Source organism: Gymnoscopelus microlampas, assembly GCF_963454915.1.
Source record: "Gymnoscopelus microlampas genome assembly, chromosome: 5".
In the NCBI taxonomy this organism is placed as follows: domain Eukaryota; kingdom Metazoa; phylum Chordata; class Actinopteri; order Myctophiformes; family Myctophidae; genus Gymnoscopelus; species Gymnoscopelus microlampas.
This window is the reverse complement of record NC_139942.1, coordinates 37,969,013-37,990,748: the sequence shown is the minus strand read 5'-3', so window position 1 is coordinate 37,990,748 and position 21,736 is coordinate 37,969,013. Positions and strand designations below refer to the sequence as shown.

The 21,736-nt window shown below is 42.2% G+C and overlaps 2 protein-coding genes across 2 annotated transcripts; one reads left to right on the top strand and one right to left on the bottom strand.

Moving 5' to 3' along the window:
- Positions 1 to 1,320: 1,320 nt before the first annotated feature.
- uck2b (uridine-cytidine kinase 2b) lies at positions 1,321 to 9,132 on the bottom strand. Its single transcript, XM_084057865.1, has 7 exons — positions 8,999 to 9,132; positions 5,741 to 5,900; positions 4,544 to 4,640; positions 4,155 to 4,297; positions 3,947 to 4,044; positions 3,680 to 3,728; positions 1,321 to 2,523 (listed from the first exon to the last, which is right to left on the bottom strand). The coding sequence occupies exons 1-7, from the start codon at positions 9,101 to 9,103 to the stop codon at positions 2,384 to 2,386; spliced, it is 792 nt and encodes a 263-aa protein (XP_083913991.1). The 5' UTR covers positions 9,104 to 9,132; the 3' UTR covers positions 1,321 to 2,383.
- Positions 9,133 to 11,197: 2,065 nt separating this feature from the next.
- Positions 11,198 to 21,736, top strand: aldh9a1b (aldehyde dehydrogenase 9 family, member A1b). Its single transcript, XM_084057889.1, has 12 exons — positions 11,198 to 11,335; positions 11,485 to 11,688; positions 12,856 to 13,001; positions 13,417 to 13,546; positions 14,044 to 14,178; positions 15,098 to 15,294; positions 16,397 to 16,537; positions 19,352 to 19,540; positions 19,622 to 19,709; positions 19,845 to 19,986; positions 20,320 to 20,432; positions 20,940 to 21,736. Exons 2-12 carry the CDS (start codon positions 11,502 to 11,504, stop codon positions 21,032 to 21,034), a joined length of 1,563 nt encoding a protein of 520 aa, XP_083914015.1. The 5' UTR covers positions 11,198 to 11,335; positions 11,485 to 11,501; the 3' UTR covers positions 21,035 to 21,736.

Sequence of the window (21,736 nt, the reverse complement as noted above, 5' to 3'; positions counted from 1 at the left end):
CCATCTCTAGACTAACCCATCTTTTACCAACAGAATCTTAATTTCTCATATAATGAAAAAAGAGAATTGAAACTCTAAGGCAGGGGGGTCTTCAACAGGGGATCCGGGACCCTATGGGTCCTCAGAGTTACTACAGGGTGGCCGCAATTTTTTGGGTGATACAGTATATATTTTTACATTAACGACTAGCCCGTTTCAGAGGAGAACTTTTGCCAAAAATAGCAGATCTAAAAGCTCACAACGCCTAGATCGGCTATTTTTTGGCAAAGGTTTGGTGTAGAGGGAAACAAGAGCAGACCAAAAATTTGTTTAATAATATAATAATACATGCGGTTTATACAGCGATTTTCTATAGCCTACACAAAGTCGCTTTATAGAGCAAATATAAAAACAACTGTATTAGAAAGAATTAGTTAAAGGGTATAACTATAAAAGAAAGGTAAACAAAACAAAAGGGAGGGATGGGGGTTGGGGTTTTATGTAGGGAATCCGAGTCTGAAAAGGTGGGTTTTGAGTGTGGTTTTAAACATGGTGAGTTTAATCTGCAACACAATTTTATACAATATTGAGGGGGTCCTTGCTTCAGCTCTCTCTCAGCTAGGGGGTCCCTGGCCTGAAAAACGTTGAAGACTCAAGCTCTAAGCCATGAAATCAAATGCACCGACTTTAAGTGATGTAGCCAACACGCAATGGCTGTTAGGGCAAACCTGCAGTAGTCTCTGTATCGCACTCTAGTGGACAGTTTCTAAATAGCAGTTTAATTTCCAGTAAAGACTTGACACACCATGATTCATTTCCAACAATTTATTGGCCATCAAGCAACCAAGAACTGTGCTCTTTTTTATATATACATAAACCAACTTCCTCTAGCCAATCCCAGTCATTCTCTACAAATTTTACAGTACAAATCATTTACTCAATTGCATTATACACAACAAATACAGTACATTGCATATATAAAAACAAAAAGCTATTTGACAGATTGACATATTAATTTGGTAATGGAATAAAGTTTATAATGTGAATACTTACATTTGAACCTGAGGCAATTTAGCAGTAGTGGCAGTTTGTTAGTGGTTCATGACCACATGCCTGGCATGGTTGGTATTGCTGTATCCATCCTTCACACATTAGCTTACAGTACTTCTGTATTTAAAATGGCGCTGCATGAACCTGAGAATAAAAGGAGACCTCTTAATGCTCATTTAGCTGGGGGAACATTGTTCATTCTTTATGGTTGCAGATAGTCACTCAAATCTAGTATAAGTTAAGGAACACAAGTATATGCATTGTATGCAAATATTTAAATAATTTCAACACTGGGACAGGGAGCTTTAATGTGAAGTCCATCACAAAGCAGAATTAGGAACCGAATATACCACCAAGCTGTAAAATCATAATCCCACCAGGAAAAATAAAAACGACGTAACAGCGACCATAACACTGTCAAGTGAATGAATACATCATAGCATGTACTTTGGCTATTGTAAATCACATCAGCACACATAACATTTTTAATGTGGCAATCAGAACGGAAATGTTGTGTAGTGTTGAGATGTGCTGGTGTGGCCATTATACAGGTTAAGCACTTAAACCCCAGTTTATACTTCAGATGTTCGAAAATCTACAAGATCTGCCATTTTCGATATTGGGGAAAACGCGAAACATTTCGCCTATAATGACATGCCCAAACTAGGGATGACAGGGTTCATGTGGTTAAGCGAGTTTGAGTGTAGCAAAGCATACACACAGACCTCTGGCACTGTACATTACAACACATTAAAAGGATGCCAAAAACAAACAGAATAGGTAGGAAACTCTTGTTCAAGGCTGTCACAGACAAACTCAAAAGAGTGCAATCCTGGATGTTACATCTCAACTTGCAATCAAGATCATGTCAGGCTCATCCATACGTGATCACATTACCCTGTGAGCAGGGGTTCAAGTTTCATCAGACATTTTGGAAGAAAAAGAAAAGTTACCCCTCTTTTATTCAGTGTCTGCAAGAATTTCCAGAAAGCAGCGGGGGTATTCACAAACAAAATGTTCAAACAAAAAAAAGGGAGAAAAGAACTGTAAAAAGGGGTAAAGTGTTAACCCCATGGTCTCATCGCAGAAAAAAAGCAGGAGGCTATCTTTGACCCACCCGACATAAATCTAAATCAAGTCCCTTAATTACAATAAAAAGTAACTGTAACAAGAGCATTCAAAATAGAATCAAGGCATTGCAATTCCTTCTGCATCTCTTGTTCTGCTCCCCCTTCCCAGCCCCCCAGCCCCCCCGTCTCTCTCTCTTTTCATAAATACAGTGATGCCAAAGGGCATTATTTACAGCGCTAACCCATCTACTCCCTCTCTCTTCTGAGAAGAGAGTGTGGTGTGGTCAATGTGGGCGGCTGCTGGATTCCGATACCCGCCGCTGGCGTGCTGGAGTACTGTGGCCATTCATGCAGCCGTTGTGGCGCTTGCTGAGGCCGCCGTTTAGAATGTCTTGGATGTGTTGTACTATCAAGTTGATGGCCACTGGAGGACAAGAGGGGTGGGGAGGGGGAAGAAATTAAGTTACAAAGTGTTGTAAAAAAAACAGGTCAAAGATCGAGAGGACACTAGGCCAAGGAAATGGCTCTACTAGACAGAAATGCAGTACGATCACAACAGATAACAGTTGACCCTCCCCTCATAATACTCATGTACAGGCATGCAAAATGGTTAGGGGTGACAAAGGAGAAGGATAGTAGCAGGGGAAAGACGGATGCGCTGGGGGGGAGGTGTCTGGTCTTACATCCTCTCTAGGTAGAAAAGTATAGACTTTCATGCTGTGCATGTGCCAGCTAAGCATGGCTGCCCTTGTTTGCATAGTTTATTTCTTTGTGGCAGAGAATGCACTTTGCATGACCTTTTTCTTAATGCATTTCTTAAAGAATCTCTGCATTCTTAATGCAGAGGAAATGTATGCTCTTTGTCCATTAACCTCAATTTCAGCCATGACTAGCTACAGCTGCACTGAGTAGGCATGATGCATCATTTTGAGTAGGCACACATCACTCTTTTGCTTTGAGTAGCACCCCCACAAGTTGCCTCATCAGATCTGCACGAAACACGTAGGTCAGTTGTAGGCGACAGGCAGCCCGTGGGCCAGAATATCTGACTGACAGTCCCCCTGTTCTAAGAAGAGACCTTGAACCACAAAAGAGCTCTTGTTTGAAAAGGAGTAGATAATGTTCTTTTAAAACTTTTTTGATGAACTAAATATCCTCTAGTGCAACATTTAAGGATGGGGCCTGCACATTTGATTCCACACGCATTTATATCAATAGTTATAACATCGTTGTAAACTTTCATAGCAATATAGTTATTAATGTATAGGTTTTCTTTGGGGCAGAGAATGCACTTTGCAAGGTTTGCTGCATGTTCCACATCCGAAATTGCAATCAATCAATTCAAAGCCATTGATTGTGTTCCGGCCCACCATCTAAAACTGTCCCGAGGCCAAACTTACTTGCCGATCCCTGACGTAGATCAATTTCTCAAATCAAATAAAAAAACGGAGACTTCGCTGGAAGGTGACCAGTTTGCATGCCTGTATATATATATATATATATATATAAAGTACTTATGTACAAGCGGACCCAAAGCAGAGTATAATAATGGGACATGACTATCAATTCAGCTGCCTTACCCAGGTTATCGGCTCCTCGTGGAATGATCACGTCTGCATACTTCTTTGTCTGGTGAAGACAAAGAAACTCAGTTACATTACATTGTTTATTTTTTGCTTAACCACACAGCATGCTGTAATTGCGAAAGGTGCTATATAAATGAAGCATATCATTACTCAAATAAAAAGCAAAATGACAACAAAAAAAGTCAACTATTTGCACAAAGACTAGACAGGCAGAGCCATGCAATTACAGATTGTGGTGAGGAAAGCCTAAGACAAACTTACGGGTAAACAGAACTCCTCGAAGGCTGGTTTAACAAAGGTTATGTATTGTGACAGCACCTGCTCCAGGTCTCTGCCTCGCTCACTGATGTCCCTTAGTACTGGATTGGTGCAAAGAAAATAAACTATATGTAATGCATGTTGCATGTAAATATACAGGGAATCCAAAAAAGCAACCCATCTAACCCCCACATATTAGAAAAATACACACCTCTGCGTGAGAGCCGCGTGTCTGCGTCCGTGTCTACAAACAACTTCATCTGGAAGAGGTCCCGGATTTCCTGAGAGTAAAACATCAAGATTCCTTCGAACAACACCACGTCAGCCGGGTACACAGTCACAAATTCCTCCTTCCTGGAACACAAAAACACAAGCATTGTTGCCTTAACTGTTGTTATACAATCACATGTCTTAAGCACTTTCAACTTGCCATCACTATTTTGGGCATGCCATAGGCAAATATTTTCAAAAATAGCAGATCCCCAAGCTCAAAATCTGTGAATATGTGAGCTTATGCATCTGCTATTTTCACTGTATAAGTGGTTAAGTGCTCAAATAATTAATAAAAGCAAGGGCTTGTGGCAAGAGGCTGGTACTCACCTGGAATGGCTGACAAAATCGTAGACAGGGATCTGGACAGTCTCCCCCTGCATTATCTGTCTGAGCGTCTTTGTGATCAGCTCGTTGTCAAACGCATCTGTGGGCCAGACACAGACAAATGTTTTTTGCTTGGATTGCCATGTGATGCTGCGTTAGCAAACTCCACTGGTCTTCTTTGAAAAATACCCGACCCGTGTACCCCATGCTCAAGTGCACATGTGGACACGTGGAGAGACGATGCTGGCTCACATAATGTGGCGCACACCACCTACCGCACTTCGTAATAGGAATTCCTGCCTTTTAAACAGCTGCCGGGTTCAGTCTCCCAACCCTCGAACAGCTGCCTCTGAGAAAGGCCTGCTGACTAGGGACGATTCGTCGTCTCAACTGAGTAAGGAAGTCAGGAGTGAGCGGGAGCTAACGTCCGTCCAAAAATGGATCAGGTACATGTCTGCCAAAATGTGCTCAGGAAAATGCAAGATGGCAGCGACGACACATGGTGCTCCTGAGCATCTAAAACATAATTCATACCATGTAGTAGTGTATGATAGAAGTATAAATTAAGCTTAATGCATTTGGTAGAAGGTGTAATCTAGAAGACATTAATAATCCAAGATTCAAAGACCAGCAGGCCTCAAGAATGACTGACGGTTCTATGAATCAATATTCTCCCATTGCGAATCCATTTTATGACAATAGGTCAGCTTTTGAGGGGGCAGACTAAATCATGAAATATCAGCCTGAATCTAGGCTGATATTACTTCTGCACAATCATGGGCAACTTTTCAAAACTCCCAGTTTCTCATAGCCAAGAACATTTCTTAACCACTTGAACCCTAGGACCCCATTCAGCCGATCTACAAGCTCACAAACTTGAGATTGGCTATTTTCGGCAAAGATATTTAGTGCACATCAAAAACAGGAGGGAGCCATGTACAGAGCCCTGGGGCTATATAGGTCAAGTAAGTATATAGGGTTTAAGTGGTTGAATGCTTACACAAGTGCACACATCATTCAGTAAATAAAAGAAAATAAGCAAGTTGGTACCATGGTTTCCTGAGGTAGCCTGAGCATAGCTTGATGTGTTAGCCGAGGGCACCGAAGGCCATATGTCTAACTGCAGATGATAAACACAACTCCTGGTGCATGAGGCATGTAGGCCGTACCACTGACTTTTCAATTGTTTTGAGTGCTCACCTGGGTGATCAAAGTTGAACTGCCCCTTGAGCGCCTTGGCTTTCTGCTCCGGGGTGAGCTCCCTATAGAAGCTGTCCTGGCTGAGGATGACCACCTGTCGCTGGTGGTGGTCGATCTTGTTCTGTCCCAGCAGCTCCATGATCTTCCCGCACACAGAAGACTGTACATGAAAAACACGAGAGGAGGCAGGCCAGAAAATCAAACCGTTATTATACGAAGGCACAGAGAAGGAAAACCGAATACATTTTTGTCCATGACTGTGTCAGGGAGCTGAAATAGCACATAATTCACAGGAAAAAGAGATTATGTTGAAAAGCTAGATAAACCTGTTATGAATACCCACAGTGTAGTCAAGTCAAAAATGCCATTAACTCACTGAGTAACTGAAAAAATAGGTAGGCTAAATATCTGTTCATGTGGTATATAAAACGTTTACACTACTGTAAGCAGCATACATGTATTCATTAACAATGATGATGGCTTCCTGTCTACATGGGTGGGGAAATGTTACTGCCACAGCCAAGGTTTATCAGCATTGCCTGGTGGCAATTCCCCACCCAGATGTACTAGAATGAGCCCTACTCAGGTGACAACCCCTGCAGCCGGGCCCACCATCTTTGTCCTCATTGACCCCCACCACACTAAATGGATCTCCTGCCAGTGCTGACTGGACATTCTCCAGCAGTCCCAGACTATGGCTCTTTTGTGTCCATGCAATGTGTCACAATGAAATCGGAGCGCCCACACTCAGGAGCTAGGAGGATGTCAGCAGCACACACCCAAATGCTAAGCTCAAAGCCAAGAGGATATGTACTTGGGATCACATCATACAGCCACCCACACCGTGGTTGCCAGTACTATTCACAATCGCTGAACAAAGCTCACATCTTCAATAAATACCTCAGTAGTACTAACCACTAAACCTATATACTTTGTTGCACGGCGAATGGCGGAAAAATGACGATCTGCAAGCCCACAACAGGCTGCAATTTCAGAACTCTGCTATTTTGGACACTTAAATTTGCCATTGACATTCCTGAAATAGGGCCGGCAGGTTCAAAGCTGTTAAGGCACGTGAAAAGAACACAAATGTCATGTATGTAATAATCCCTGCTGCACAGGCGTGGAGCTACAACTTCGTCATGGAGGCTAAATATAGTGTATCCTTCCTTCTATGAACACTGGGAGACCCAGCCCCTAAACGATGAGGAAGCAAACTTCCTGGCAACTCCTCCACTATCGCTTGCCGTAAGAAAAACACAAGAGTAGTCATCCCTTTGAGTCCCCTTGTATGGTAAGGGCTATGAAGGAGCAAACACATTAGCTTATTGACAAATTACCCAAATGGCAATATATTGGCCAAGCGAAGAAGAGAAGGGGCAAGGAGAATAGCAAAGTTCAGCAGGGTCCAGGCTCTTTAGTGTTATCATTTTTCGAGTTGATTTGTAGTGTTTAAGTAAGACTCTGCCTTCATTCATTTTTTGGGCGTTCACACTTTTTATGTAATATTTATGTAACTTCAAGTCGCTGGAAGCTATTAAGGAAAATAATTGCACCCACTCTTCTCAACCTGTAAACGTGTTAAGTTGGATTAACTCCTTGATGGTGGTGGTGGGTGGAGTACAACATCCACGTGGCCTCAGAAAGTCCCCATTCGTTTGTCTACGTCACTGTATTCAAGTCACTTTATTGACGCTAGAGCTGGTAAATGAAGGGTTAAGTGAGCCTGGCTTCCTGCAAGTTGACAGGCTGGTGGGCTTCACTACATTTTGAAATCAGAGTCATGTGGGTCTATAAATAAAACACGCGACCGGCACGTCAACATGTGGGCATGTCATTACTAATGACTCATTATTAGTCATTGTAGGCGGTAATCTGAAAGAATACACATCGTCACAATTTTCCAAAAATAGCTGACACAAACTTGGTGATCTGCCATTTTAAGAATTGCTGACGTATACAATAGGGGCTTGCCTTTACATGTTTACATTGTGTGAGTTTTAAACAACTCCAAGTGGAAAGTAGGTCAAGACCTGGCAACCCTACTTCCCGTTAGCCTCTCACACGTAACCGGGGACAGGGTTGCCATGTCCGCTTATCATAAGCTACCTGGGATTTGCGGATTGCGTGTTTTTGGACTCGTTTCTAACGCTTAGTTACTTATTTGGGCTTGCTTAAAAAACAATTTTAAACCAGTAGTTCTCAAATGTTTTCATGTCATCGCCGGCCCCCAAATTAATTACGCATTTGTCCCTATAACCCCCATCTGAAAATGTTGTGTGGCCTCCGTACCAGATTTGTGTTGAAATGTTTAAAAAAAAATCTTCCAACTGAGAGACGCGTTGTGAGCTTGTAGATCGGTTATTTTCAAATAGCCAATGTATATATATGCACTGTGTAGGTGCCGTGGCCTAGTTGCTTCTTTTGGGCTTGTTTTCCTAGACCTAGTTGCTTATTTCTGTCACAAAATCTGGCAACATTGCCGGGGGAATGTAGGTTAACGTTACAATCAAATCTTATCTAACCCCCGTTTGTTTTTTAATAAAAACCCAAGGCTAAAAAAAACACGCCACGTGTATTAAGGAAAACGACCCAGTGACCAGAACTCACACAGTAATATTCTGAGTTGTAGTCATCACTACCACCATGATTATTATTAGAACAAAAGAACAAGACAAATCACATCCCTTTTGATTCAAGCGGTGCTTTCCCGCTAGCGCCCCGGATACCGTTTATTATACAAGACATCTCTACCACGAACATAAAACATGGAGTCTCACACAAACAGTGGCCCGTTGGGACGTCTTATCGCGGGGATAGAAAACGAGGGTTAACGTGCTTGTTTACAATGACCAATCATTGTGTCCTAGCCTACTAGCATGGTAAGCTAACCTACCATTCAGGGTTAACGGGCTTTGTCTGATGGAATCTGAACCGACGGTTAGGCAGAACTGGCAAACTTATGTTATTTTTTCCCCCTTTTTGTAAAATAAGACAGCAAATAAACAAAACGTACAGAAATGCCCCCCCAACAACACGAAAACATGTTTTATTTCAAGTAAGCGGTGTTACAAATGATGGGTTTAATTAAGGTGAATAAACAAACAGAGGGGTCGCTGTTGAGCCTCCCTTACGGTTTTATACAGTCAGCCACGCGGCCAACGAAACGAGACACTCTCTCTGCGCATCAAATTTTACACAAAAACGTACAAATGACACCGCGTACAAAACGTCAAAACAACCACGTACGACACTGACCTTGCCACTGGCGGTGCCTCCGGACACACCGATGAGGAACGGTTGTCGAATAACGTTGTCGTTGTCACCGCGGTCCCTCAGATGTGTTTCAGTGTCGCCGGCCATGCTTGCAGTGTGCCGTTACGAGCTCTGAGCGATAGCTTACAGCGTCTCATGCAGCTTCTTCTCTGGTTATATGGTGGGGGTTGCAACCGTTGTTTTTGACGTGCATTCCGCCACCTACTGTACCGGAGTGGGAAATACATGAGGTATTGTATTTGTCGAGTTGTGTGTTTGCCCTGAATACCAAAACACTCGCCCCAAAACACAGTCGCCCCGGGGCAAATTCGTCGACCTCGGAACGGTCACCACCTTTTTGATTGATTGATTGATTGACTGAATATTTTATTGGGCAAAAAATGTAAAACAACAGAGTTACATTTAAAATACTTTGTCTAACAGGTCCGTTCATGAAAGTCCTTGCGGAATTGTTTCCATTGAGGGCCTTGGTATTGAATTCATAGACATATAGTGGCACCACAGTTCGAATATCAATACAAAAAACAGTCGGCTGTCTAACGGGAAAATGGTACTACATCCTCTTGGCCTCCTGAAAGGTGATTTTTTTTTTTTACGGCTCTTTTAAATGAGCCCAGCGAACTGCATTTTTTGAGGTATGGGGTTAGACTATTCCAATCCTGGGTGGCAGTGCTGTAGAAGGAGAATTTGCCCATGTTTGTTTTATGGGTGGGTGGTACCAAATTGTTGTTAACGCTCCCTCTGGTATTGTGACTGTGTGTCGCTCAACAAAAAAAAAGCCATGGGTTTCCGAGGCTAGTGTGTCGCTAACCTTTTGGAGGTATTTACTCAGATATGCTGGAATAGGGGGCATATCGGGCAAATTTGCATTTACAATTTTGAAGACCACTCCCATTTTTAGTTGTTTAACCCTGTCTTCCACCCTGAGCCAGCCTAGGCTGGCAAAATGGGTGGGAGAAAGGTGGGTCATGGGCCCCAGTCCGAGGAGTAGCCGAATCAGTTTGTTTTGGGAGGTTTGAAGCTTAGTCTTCAGTGACACTGAGGTGTTGGAGTACCAAGAGGTGCAAGCATAGTCAAAAAGTGTCTGAATCAGGGCCCCTGAGGGCCTGAGGGTTGACAAAAGAGGAAACTCTGCCCATAAATTTGGTTCTCTGGTTTACTCTTTTGACCACCTTTGTCGCCATGCTTTCACCTCGCACGTAACCTGGTATTCCTTTGATTGATTGAATACTTTATTTAGAGATTTGCAGAAAAAAAACACAATAAAGTACAGTTTAAATACACGGTCAACTAAATAGGATTGAAAAGCCCATGAAAGCCTAAATGGCTTGTTTCAAATGGGGTCCCGGTCCCCAAAACGTGGGGTCCTAAACGTGACCTCTGTAAACTATGCCTAAACTTAACCTTATTCCTAAACGTAATCTCAGTAAACTATGCCTAAACCTATAACCTTATTCATTCCTAAACGTAACCTCAGTAAAACGGTGCCAAAACCTAACCTGATTCCTAAACGTAACCTCAGTTAAACGGTGCCAAAACCTAACCTTATTCCTAAACTTAACCTAAGTAAAACTATGCCTACCTTTAAACACAAGAATACAAGAATTTACCGCTGGGGCGAGCGGTCCGCCGGGGGAAAAATGGGGGTGAGTGTGTTTTGGGGCGAGTCTTTTGGTTACCTTTGTCCCACCCACAGGGTTGCCATGTCCTCTTATTACAAGCGACTACTGGTCTTGTTTTTCTGTAAGTTGCTTGAAAATATTAACCTGACATCGTCAAATGGAAGAAGCTTGCGACACAACTTGTTTATGAAAATATTGGTTGTTTCTAAAGTGTAGTTGCTTATTTGGGCTTGCTTCCTCCTAACTGTTGTTTAAACCAGTGGTTCTCAACCATTTTAATGTCAAGGACCCCCAAATGTATATATGTAAATGTATTTGTCCACGGACCCCCCCCCATCTAAAAAATAGTTTGTGCCAGGGACCCCCGTACCAGATTTGTGTTGTTAAAATATTCCACATTTGTCACATTTCCCCCAAGAACATATTTTAATGTAGCAGATTGGCAGTGTGGCTATTTTCAAATATCCAATGCAAATAGGTTTAGTGCCTATGTGGCTTCTTTTGGGCTTGTTTTCATAGACTTGGTTGCTCATTTCTCTCGCAAAATCTGGCAACACTACCCACTCACACTGTTCAATACGCAGCTGCAATACAACAGATCTAACACCCAATGCACCCGTAGATTTATATTTGTATTTATCATCATTCTTATAAGAGACGTTTAGGGTGTTATTAAGGCTGCCAGGCTGCTGTTTTTGTAAGTACTACGAGACTCACCGACATTAGAAACTGGGGTGTCTCTCGCTACAAAGAATGGTGTTTTCTTTGCGAAGTTGTTGACATGTTTGTTGGTGTGTTTATATGAAGTTCATCACAGCAGTCTCAATAGTGCATTTTCTCCCCCAGGTATCTTTAGAGTTGTTATGATCCAGAGGCTTGCTCTGTCGCGGCGCCTGGTGCTGCTGCGACCCACCTCTCTGTCTCTGGCCGTTATACGATGCGCCTCTTCGGGGACCCTGGATGTCAAAGTCCCGCTGAACTTCTGGGGGGCAGAGAGGAGAAGGATCAACGAGACATCTAGCAGTGAACCGGTGTATGAACCTGCTACAGGTACTTAACTTAAACATTGAGTCTTATGCTGCACATTTTACTATTTATCTGACAACAATGTTGGACTTTGACCAATAGTGGACTTTGACTTTGACCTGTACTGTCACAAGTTCACAAGCGCCTAGTCAGACACAAACTGAATATAATCAGTTCAAAGTCATGTAAATTGTTAAAAGAGTTAGTAGAGTCAGTGGTTCTAAAAGTTGGGGCCAGCAGGGGTCCTTCGGGGGTTCCAGGGGATCCCCAGCCAAATAAAAATGTAATAGTTTAAACAGCCCTATTTCATTTCTTGGCTATAAAAAAACGGATCTACAAGCTCACAACTTGGCGGCAACAGTGGCACGTTTTGAGCTTGTAGATCGACTATTTTCGTAAAATGTTTATCAAATCTTGACAAATATTTTCCTGGGGGTCCCTGGCACACATCTCTTACAAATGGGGGACTGTGACCAAATACATATACATTTGGGGGCCCTTGGTTTGAGAACCACTGTGTACACAATGTATGAGTGAGGGAGTAATGTGTGTTGTTGAAGGGTGTGAACTAAAATAACCCAGCAATTTAAGCTCTGTTATGGTACACAGCACCATAAGAGGCATAAGCTGTGTCGCCATTCAGGGGCTCACATCGTTTGAAGGGGCCTGCGTAGCCTTCGTAGGCTGTAGCCTTCAAATGACAGGGCCTGAATTGGGACACAGCTAGAGAGTAGGCTACTGAAGTGACCAATAGGCAGAACGGTCAGGTTAACACACACACACAGTGTGCAGTGCTCATTGCATGCAGTACCACGGTGTCCTGCCAGTCTTTTGAGTAGGAGCATGCGCATGCACAGATGTGCACGTGGGTACACACACCTCTTACCAAAGCTTACAAAAGCTGCTGAGTGTCAACAGCGTGAATTAACATAGGAATGACCCTGGCTGGACGTATATCAATGGTCCATTGTGTGTGACCTGCTAAGTGCTGTAGGTGTAGATGTGCGTGTGACGTCATTAAAATTGTGTCCCGCCAGTTCAAAAAATCACCACGACAACATGCACACTCAGCTATTACATGCTGTAATAAGAGAAGGCTTTGTCAAATGCATTGTGTAACCTACACTTTTTGTTTGTTATTCTACATACTTTTATGTAATGCAGTTCATTTGCGTTTTTTTTACTGTACAGGGCGCATCCTGTGTCATTTGGAACCATGTGGTACAGTGGAGGTGGATGAGGCCATAAAGAGTGCCCAGTCAGCCTTCAGCTACTGGAGCAAACTGTCTGGGATGGAGCGGGCAAGGGTCATGATAGAGGCCGCTCACATCATTGAGGTATTGTCTGTTACCCTTTATCTGATTGATCTGGCGGATCAATTTAAGCATCAATAGTCACCCAGAAAGCACACGCACAAAGGTTATCACCTTTAGCTTACTTTGTAACAAAGTACCTTTTTTTACCACTCATGCCCTATTTTTTTTAGATAAGCCAAAATAGCAAAAATGCTCACAACGGGTCGACTCGTTGCGAGCTTGCAGATTGTCTGTTTTAGCTATTTTTGTAAATGTCTAATGAGAATTTGTACATGCAGTAGTGTACAGACTTGTACCTGGGTTACTTGAGGTAATAGCAATGATGAGTTATCTCCATTATACATACAATGTACCGTATGTAATGTCATTATACGTAAACTGTCTGATTTGAGCATCTCCTTGACATTCTCTGTTCATGTGTTCCTTGGTTATGAAGAACAAGAGAGAGGAGATAGCAGAGTTGGAAGTGGTCAACAATGGAAAATCCATCACAGAGGCTCGTTTTGATGTGGACTCTGCTAGACTATGCATAGAGTACTACGCAGGCGTGGCCTGCACTTTGGCAGGTTGGTACACACAGGAAAATGTTCATTGTTGAGTGTTAATTTAACACTCAGGATTTCTTTCTGTGAATTCTAGGTTCATATGTTACACTCACTTCACCCCCCCCTCTCTCTGACCTCAGCTTCCTGTCTCTCTACACTTCCCTGTTTAAAGAAAATTATGAAAAAAAACTCCTACAAAAATAATAAATCAAACGATTTTAGGGGGAGGAAAGGCTAATTGCTGTTCCCTGTATTGCGTTTGAATGAATCACACATTGCCAGTAGACTAGCCCATATTGGCCTATTATATGAGGTCTCTGTTATGCACAACTATAACACTGCTAATGCCAAAGATAAAAAAAGATATACCCAGCATTTTCCATCTTACAACATTTTACAAACAACATAATAACAACATAAAATGAAATAACAAACATAAAACCAAAGCACAAGTTGAGCTTTTAAAACTTACTTACTGCACTAAATTAATTTCAATGATCCTTTCTCACCCTGTCAAGGCCAGCATGTCCAGTTACCCGGGGGTTCGTTTGCCTACACACGGAGAGAGCCTCTGGGAGTGTGTGTGGGGATTGGTGCATGGAATTACCCATTCCAGATAGCTGCCTGGAAGTCAGCACCTGCCCTGGCCTGTGGTATACAACTCTTCCAACTCTCTAACTATTTATTTAAACACATTAATACACGATATGTGTAAGTGATATGTTTTAGTTAAATAAAAGAGTTGTTTTAATTTTTTTGTTTCAGCTCTACATTCCAATACTAATCACTGCATGAAGTGTTTGTTCAGTAACAGGGGTCTTCTCTTTCCAGCTCTTGAGTAAATAGAAAACACATTTTCAGGTTGGGATACCAATTTAATCCAATCAGAAGAGAAAACTCCACAAAGAACATGTCAGCTTCAGGTTGTTATTTTTCCAGTTCCAATTTTGTCTGCTCATTATTTTTGTTTCATCATTTTTGTTTCATTCCAATTTTCTTTTTTTTAATCCTGTATGAGTTCTCTCTCCTGGTTGGATAAAATTGGTGTCCTGACCAGAACATTTATTTTATTGTTACCAAAAATCTGGGAGCCTCCTGTTACTGAACAAACACTATAGCAATGATTACTATATGAATATAGAGCTATTTAACACACCAGTATTTAACCATAAATATCATTCCACCACTTTAACCCTGGTATCCCTATTTTGGGATCTTCAAAACGTAAAAAAGAATATCTCACAACGCATCCCACATGGTGAGCTTGAAGATTGCCTATTTTTGCTATTCGCGGCACGGCAAAGTATATATAGGGGCTTTTAAACAAAATGAAATCAACAAGGTTGCATTTTGTTTTGTTTATTTAGTTTTTACCCAGAAGCAATTTCATAGCTATTCAAAGCTATTTGCTGTTGCAAATACACATGATTAAAAGCAAATATAAACTAAACCATGGAATCATTCAATTAAAAGTTAAACTTGATGTTTGAATCATTTATTAGATGATTCGTTCAAAAGAGCATGATATGTCCTTGTCTGCAGCTGAATTCAAAATCTCTCTTCTAAAATCAGGCAACTCCATGGTGTTTAAGCCGTCACCAGTGACTCCTGTAACCGCCGTGCTGCTAGCTGAAATCTATGCCAAGGCCGGGGCTCCAGAGGGCCTTTTTAACGTGGTGCAGGGTGGGCAGGAGACAGGCAGCTTGCTTTGTCACCACCCTGGCGTGGCTAAGGTCTCTTTCACAGGGAGTGTGCCCACAGGCAAGAAGGTGAGAGCGCCTGTAGTGGAAATAATCATACTGTCCATGAAAATGTGAATGCATATCTTAGAAGTTTTTTATTGCTTTTTTTTTTTTTTTTTTTTTGAGAGGGACAGAGAAAGTAGTCTGACAGGAAATGGGGAGAGAGATGGGGGAAGACACGCAGCAAAGGCCGTCGGGAACGGGACGCGAACCCGCGGCACGCTGTCTGTTAAGGGATTTCAACCAAGGGTGCCTAGACCGCGACGCCACGGCCTAGGCCCTTAGAAGTTTTTTAGAAGAGCATCAAACAAGCAGACCGCATCTTCTCCTAGCAAGACCACAGCCGAGCTTGTCTCCCATCAGCCCATACTTCAAAAGATCCCCTCAATGTTATGTGAAAGCGGGGTCAAAGTTCACCCATTTATACAGGAAGGAGGTGTTGCCATAAAGCCTGGAATTCACACAAAAGTGTGAAAATCTTTTATCTCCTTAACAAAAGAACCAACACCTTTGTCCTAACAAAAAGAGTGAATGCTGCCACAGCCTCGGGCTCAAACACAGAACAAGAAGATAAATCAGGTGGAATGTAATAATGAAATATACAGTGATACCGCCCATAGGGCTGCCAACCCTCCTTGATTCTGCAGGAGTTTCCTTGATTTTGACCTCATATCCTTGAGGACTCCTTGATTGTAATTTATCATTGATTTCTCCTTTATTGGGGGATTTCTGACATTTTGCATGGCAACCTGTGTCAGAGGTACACAATATGTCCCTGCAAGCAAGCCTACTCTGGCCCTGTACCTGCCCTGCCCTGGCCACTTAGGGCTGGCCTAGGGGCTGTACTGGTTTTCTGTTGGAAAGTGCGAATGGTTATCTCTGTCTCTGTCTGTCTGTCTGTCTGTCTGTCTGTCTGTCTGTCTGTCTGTCTGTCTGTCTGTCTGTCTGTCTGTCTGTCTGTCTCCGTCCCTCCCTCCGTCCCTCCCTCTCTTCCTCTCTTCCCATGTCATTTTGTCTCTGGCAAAAAAAAAATCTCTCACCACTTTGAGAACCAATGTACATTCTGTTGTATCAGAGTTATTGATAGAGATATCCATGTCACTGTTACTCTGTCTTTCCTGGTCCACAGATTATGGAAATGGCATCCAAGGGGGTGAAGCCTGTGACTTTGGAACTCGGAGGGAAATCTCCTCTACTTATCTTTGAGGACAGTGACCTAGAGAACGCTGTGAAGGGAGCTCTCATGGCCAACTTCCTGTCTCAAGGCCAGGTAAGCTATGGATATCTATTTTTGTAGCATCTGGTTTGTAACATCTGGTACAGTATGTAGCATGATAGCATCAGGTATGTATGTTTTTTTGCATCTGATAATCACATGGTTATCACTACACTATTTATGCTCAATGTTAATACAGATACGACAGAGCCTTCTGTCAGAAGGCATAGCAGTACCACAGGAAATTGTGGGGACAGTCTTATATATAAAGGCTAGATGACTCACCCACGTTGCTGGCCAATGGAGTACGACGTTGCCACATGGACACTTAATGTTATTTAAGAAAAAAAAACATGATTATAATTATGAGTATGCAGTATCATAACTACATCTTTGGTGTTTACAACACACCAAACCGTTTGAAAATCGGATGAAAATTGAGCACGCTTTGGTTATTTAAAAGTACATGCACCATAGACATAATGTTATGAATGACCGTCGTAAGATGGCCGCGGTTGAGCTGCGCTTGCGACGCCCCCTTGAGCCATCTAGCCTTTATATATATCTATGGGGACAGTAGCCTCTACGTCACTTGAATTATATTTAGTTAAAGCTAGAAACTATGAAGAATTTTAAGAAATGGCAAAATGTTTTGATGAGGTGTACAAGTTGGTCAGAAGGGGTAAATGGTGCATTTATATAGAACCTTTCTCCAGAGTGCTTTGCAATGTGCATTGCGTTCACATACTGTGTATATTCACACACTGATGGTGGAGGAAAGTATGCAAGACACCAGCCTGCTCATCTGGATCAGGTATGGGTTAAGTGTGTTAGTGTGTCAAGAATACTTCAACATGCAGCCATGATGAGCCAGGGATCGAACCAGGCCTTTCTGGTTCCGGCAATTCCGGCTCGCAGATTCGTCACACTGAGATGCAATCTGGAGCTGAACGTTTGAGGAAATGCATATGCATAAATGCATAAGTCAATGAGATCTGGATTGACAAGCATAGAAGAAACACCATTTCTGAATGGTGGCTACCTTTGTAAAATGATCAGTTCAGGAAAATAAAATAAGACATCATGCATTGTTTTCTGCTGCCTTGTTTTTTGATTATTACATTTTATGGAGGTATCTAAAGAGCACAGAGTACGTTTATGACTGTACACAGTGTACAGAAAGTATGTGCTGTTATTGCGAGACTGTCAATTATTGACAACATGTAAACTAATTCCCACTATTAAAGCCCATACTGCCCAGCCAGAAACCTTCGCTTGTGCTCTTTACAGGGTCCCCACGGTCCTGAAATTCCTGGAAATATTTTGAAATTAAAAAAATAATAATCCAGTACTGGAAAAGGTTTGGAATTGATCAAACTTCATCAAAGGTCCTGGAATTTATCAAGGGTCCTGGAAAAATATTTGTCTATGCATTGTTTTCGGCTATTGATTTTTTTTAATACAAAACCTTTTCATAAACATGTATAACATTACACGAAATATGTAACATAAGTAGTTTTTCGCCGAACAGGCTGTGTAACACCCCATCCGCACTGCCAGCGATGCGACGTGACGCGAGCGGGCGATGAAATCTCATTAAAATACATGTTTTTGAATGAGACCGTCCTGACCTACCGCAAGCGACAACGAACCGTGCAACGACGTCGTCCACCCCTCCTATTTTCGCTAGCGAGGTTTGGCGGTTGTGCCCCACCCCCAAACACTTTTTATTGTTTTTTATTTATTTATTTTGCTACACTGCCTATCTTTGGGCATTGTACATAGGAGTAAGAGACACATTATTGCGCTGAATGATTGTTATATAGGCCTGGAAATTGGGCTAAATATTCTGGAAAAGTTTTGGAAAAGTTTTGGAAATTCATTGCTAAAAATGTGTGGGGACCCTGTCTTTAGATACCTGAATAAAATTATATAGAGTGCACATTGAAAACAAGAGATCAGAAAACAATGTATGATATGTCTTATTTTATTTTCCTTAACCAATTATCTGACAAAGGCCGCAATCATTAAAAAAAATCACACCCAGTGTGAAGTGGGCGGTGTGGTCACAGTGGTCATCACAGTGGGTGATTCAGTGCACAGTCCTATTTATAGGACTGCACATGTGTCACGTGTTTCACTAGCCAATCACAGTCCTGAATAGAGTCAACCAGTGTACAATGGTGGCCAATCACGGTGCAGGGTTAGGGGGTACAATGGTGGCCAATCACAGCGCAGGGTTGGGGGGGTGCAATGGGTGGGGGTCCAAACCTCACATATAGGGCGGTTGCACCGCCCAAAAAATATAGTTTGTTCCTACATTTGTCCAGCCAGTTGCGTCAATGGCGCACACCAAACGTAGAACGCTTCCTTTCCTTGTTAAAGATAGCCTTGGATCGAACCAGGAATCCTCCGAATCCAAGAAGTATGCTCTACCTAAGCCACTCCTGCCCCTTTTAAACATTACGTAATACGTATACAGTATATGATGTCACTTTGCCTGGGCACAGTGACAATGACAAACACTCATTACAGAACAACTGGGAGGAGATTGGTCTGGAATTGAATGTGCATCTTGTCAAAAATCTTTTGACTATGTTCTGCCCTCTAGTGGATGTATTGCTTAAGACACATGCAAATGAAACTGCAGGTATGTGAGCAGTGATGGTTACATCGTTTAAAACAGACACATTTATTTTTGTATCTAAAGGGAACATAAATGAGCCATAACATGTATACTGTATTGTTTTCATTATATGCGTTACTTCACACTATTACAGAGTTAAAAATAGATCATGCACATTCACAGAATCAGATGGTACACATGGTAATGCTATTATATGCTGCGGACTTTAAAATCCCTCCCAGGTTTGCAGCAATGGTACGAGGGTATTTGTTCAGAGACAAATTCTACCTGAGTTCCTGGAGGAGGTGGTGAGGAGGACCCAGGCCATTGAGATAGGAGACCCACTCTTGGAGACAACTCGCATGGGAGCACTGGTCAACCGGTCACACCTAGACAGGGTCCTAGGGTGTGTGGATCAGGCAAAGACAGAGGTAGTACTGCTCAGACCATGTTGTAAATAAGGTAACGATAACTGGCATTTTCCACCTAAATAAAGGTTGATTTGATTCCAGGGAGCCACTGTGATGTGCGGAGGGGTGCCTTTTGTCCCAGCGGATCCAAAACTCCGAGGCGGATACTACATGACTCCATGTGTGCTGGGTAAGCCTTGTACTTCCATACTTCAACACATTTGTGGAGGACTTCAAAAGCACCACTTGATATAGCTTTTGGTATTATCCTACCCCCCCCCCCCCCTTCTCCCTCTGTCTTTCTATGCAACTCTCTCTCCTCTAGGAAACTGCAGAGATGAGATGACCTGTGTAAAGGAGGAGATCTTTGGCCCTGTCATGTCTGTGTTGTCTTTCGATACAGAAGAGGAAGTGTTACTGAGGGCCAATGACACCACCCTGGGTCTGGCTGCAGGTGTCTTCACAAGGTTAGTCACATTGCCACCCAACAGGGGTGAACCGGAAGTCAGTTTATAGGGGTCCAAAAAATTATAGATTTCATTTTCTGATCAATTATTGCTAGCTATTAGTGATTTCAGGAGATAGGCTACACTGGATGCGTTTACTAAAATGTTGGCTTTGGAGAGCAATGCAATGGAGTGTAGTGCAGGAACATTCTAAGAAAAGTTCCAGATAGGGCTTTTTCAACTGATAAAGTAAAGTACATGATGTATAATGACTGTTGTGAGTGACATACATTTACTAAAACAGCAGAAGCCAGACTTATTTCCCGTTCTTATTATCTGTATGTCTTTCTGTAGAGATGTGAAGCGAGCCCATCGTGTGGTCGAGCACCTACAAGCTGGCTCCTGTTTTATCAACAACTATAACATCACCCCTGTGGAGGTGCCTTTTGGGGGCTTTAAAATGTCAGGTACAGTCTTGTTTACTTTGCCAGGTACTGTTTACAGGAGTCTTTGTTTAACATACTTTAAGTACCAGATTGGTGAGGGGGGTAAAGGACTCGGGTTTGTTTTAAATCCAAGAATAGCATCTTAAATTTACTTCCATATACTGTGCTCATTGTTTGAACTTCCCAGCACACCTTGTGAGAATTGGGAAACCCCAAGCAGGTTAAAGCAAGTGCGAAGATTGCCTGCAAATACTATTTGACTCCCGTTTGACTCCAGGAACCGTGCTAAAGAGCAACTTAGGCTGCACACCAAGACATTATCATAAAATAAAAGTTCCTTAGCTGTCATATCTCTGCTCTCTGTCCCATGCTGCAAATCACTTAAGCTTAGCACTACCACCTGCACCATCAATTATTCTTTGTCAATTTTAACACTTACGTATTGAAACACAAACACCTATGACTCAGCAACATAGCTTTCTGTTCAAATGCCATGTGGAGTTGTTAACCTTGTCTTATGCTTACCAGGTATAGGACGAGAGAATGGCCAGGTGACGATTGAGTACTACTCCCAACTGAAGACAGTCTACGTAGAGATGGGAGATGTGGACAGCCTCTTTTAGAAATGCACATCGTTGGAGTCGCTGCAATTTGTAATAATGGCACAAAGACTGAGACTGATAACTCTTGAGTAAGACTGAAGTTAATTCTAAAGCCGGATTTGTGCTCCATCAGTGTCACGTGCCAAAAATAGCCAGATCTGCTATTTCCGGTACACGACACCGTTGTACGACGGAGCATGTACCAGACATCTCAGAGTTCCAAACTAGGATCACCGTTCAGGTCATCTTAACACACTGTGAATTTGGGCCCAATCTTTTCTGCTGCTTAAATACCCATGGAAACTGAAGGAAGTGCTTTTTAGACATCTATGATTTCTACATGAAGCTCTACAGTATTAAAAAAACATTGTCATATTGTATATGCCAAATGGTTCAAACCAGGTACAAGTCTTACTTTTTGCCATAGTATGTGTTTTATACAGTAGACGAGGCAAGGTGTCTGTCAGAGCCATAGTGATGTATAAATATTGCACTACTCCGGCTTTGCCATACTTATTTTACTTATTACTCATACAAAGATATGCATTTCAAATGTATTTTATACTATGGTACAAAGTCTTTTGTAAGGTTTAGGCAAAAATTAAAAAATATATATACAACACACAAAGGTTTATTTCTTGAACAAAATACAGTGAGAGCTTGTTGCATATGAATGTTATCATAAATACAGTTTATAAATACAGTAAAAACAAATGTAATAAC

Coding starts and splice junctions, on each gene's coding strand:
- aldh9a1b (XM_084057889.1), top strand. CDS start 11,502: ATGATCCAGAGGCTTGCTCTGTCGCGGCGCCTGGTGCTGCTGCGACCC. Junction 11,689..12,855: donor GGTGTATGAACCTGCTACAG/GTACTTAACTTA, acceptor TTTACTGTACAG/GGCGCATCCTGTGTCATTTG. Junction 13,002..13,416: donor AGGCCGCTCACATCATTGAG/GTATTGTCTGTT, acceptor TTGGTTATGAAG/AACAAGAGAGAGGAGATAGC.
- uck2b (XM_084057865.1), bottom strand. CDS start 9,103: ATGGCCGGCGACACTGAAACACATCTGAGGGACCGCGGTGACAACGAC. Junction 4,298..4,543: donor GATTTTGTCAGCCATTCCAG/GTGAGTACCAGC, acceptor TTTGTGTTCCAG/GAAGGAGGAATTTGTGACTG. Junction 2,524..3,679: donor ACGAGGAGCCGATAACCTGG/GTAAGGCAGCTG, acceptor CTTGTCCTCCAG/TGGCCATCAACTTGATAGTA.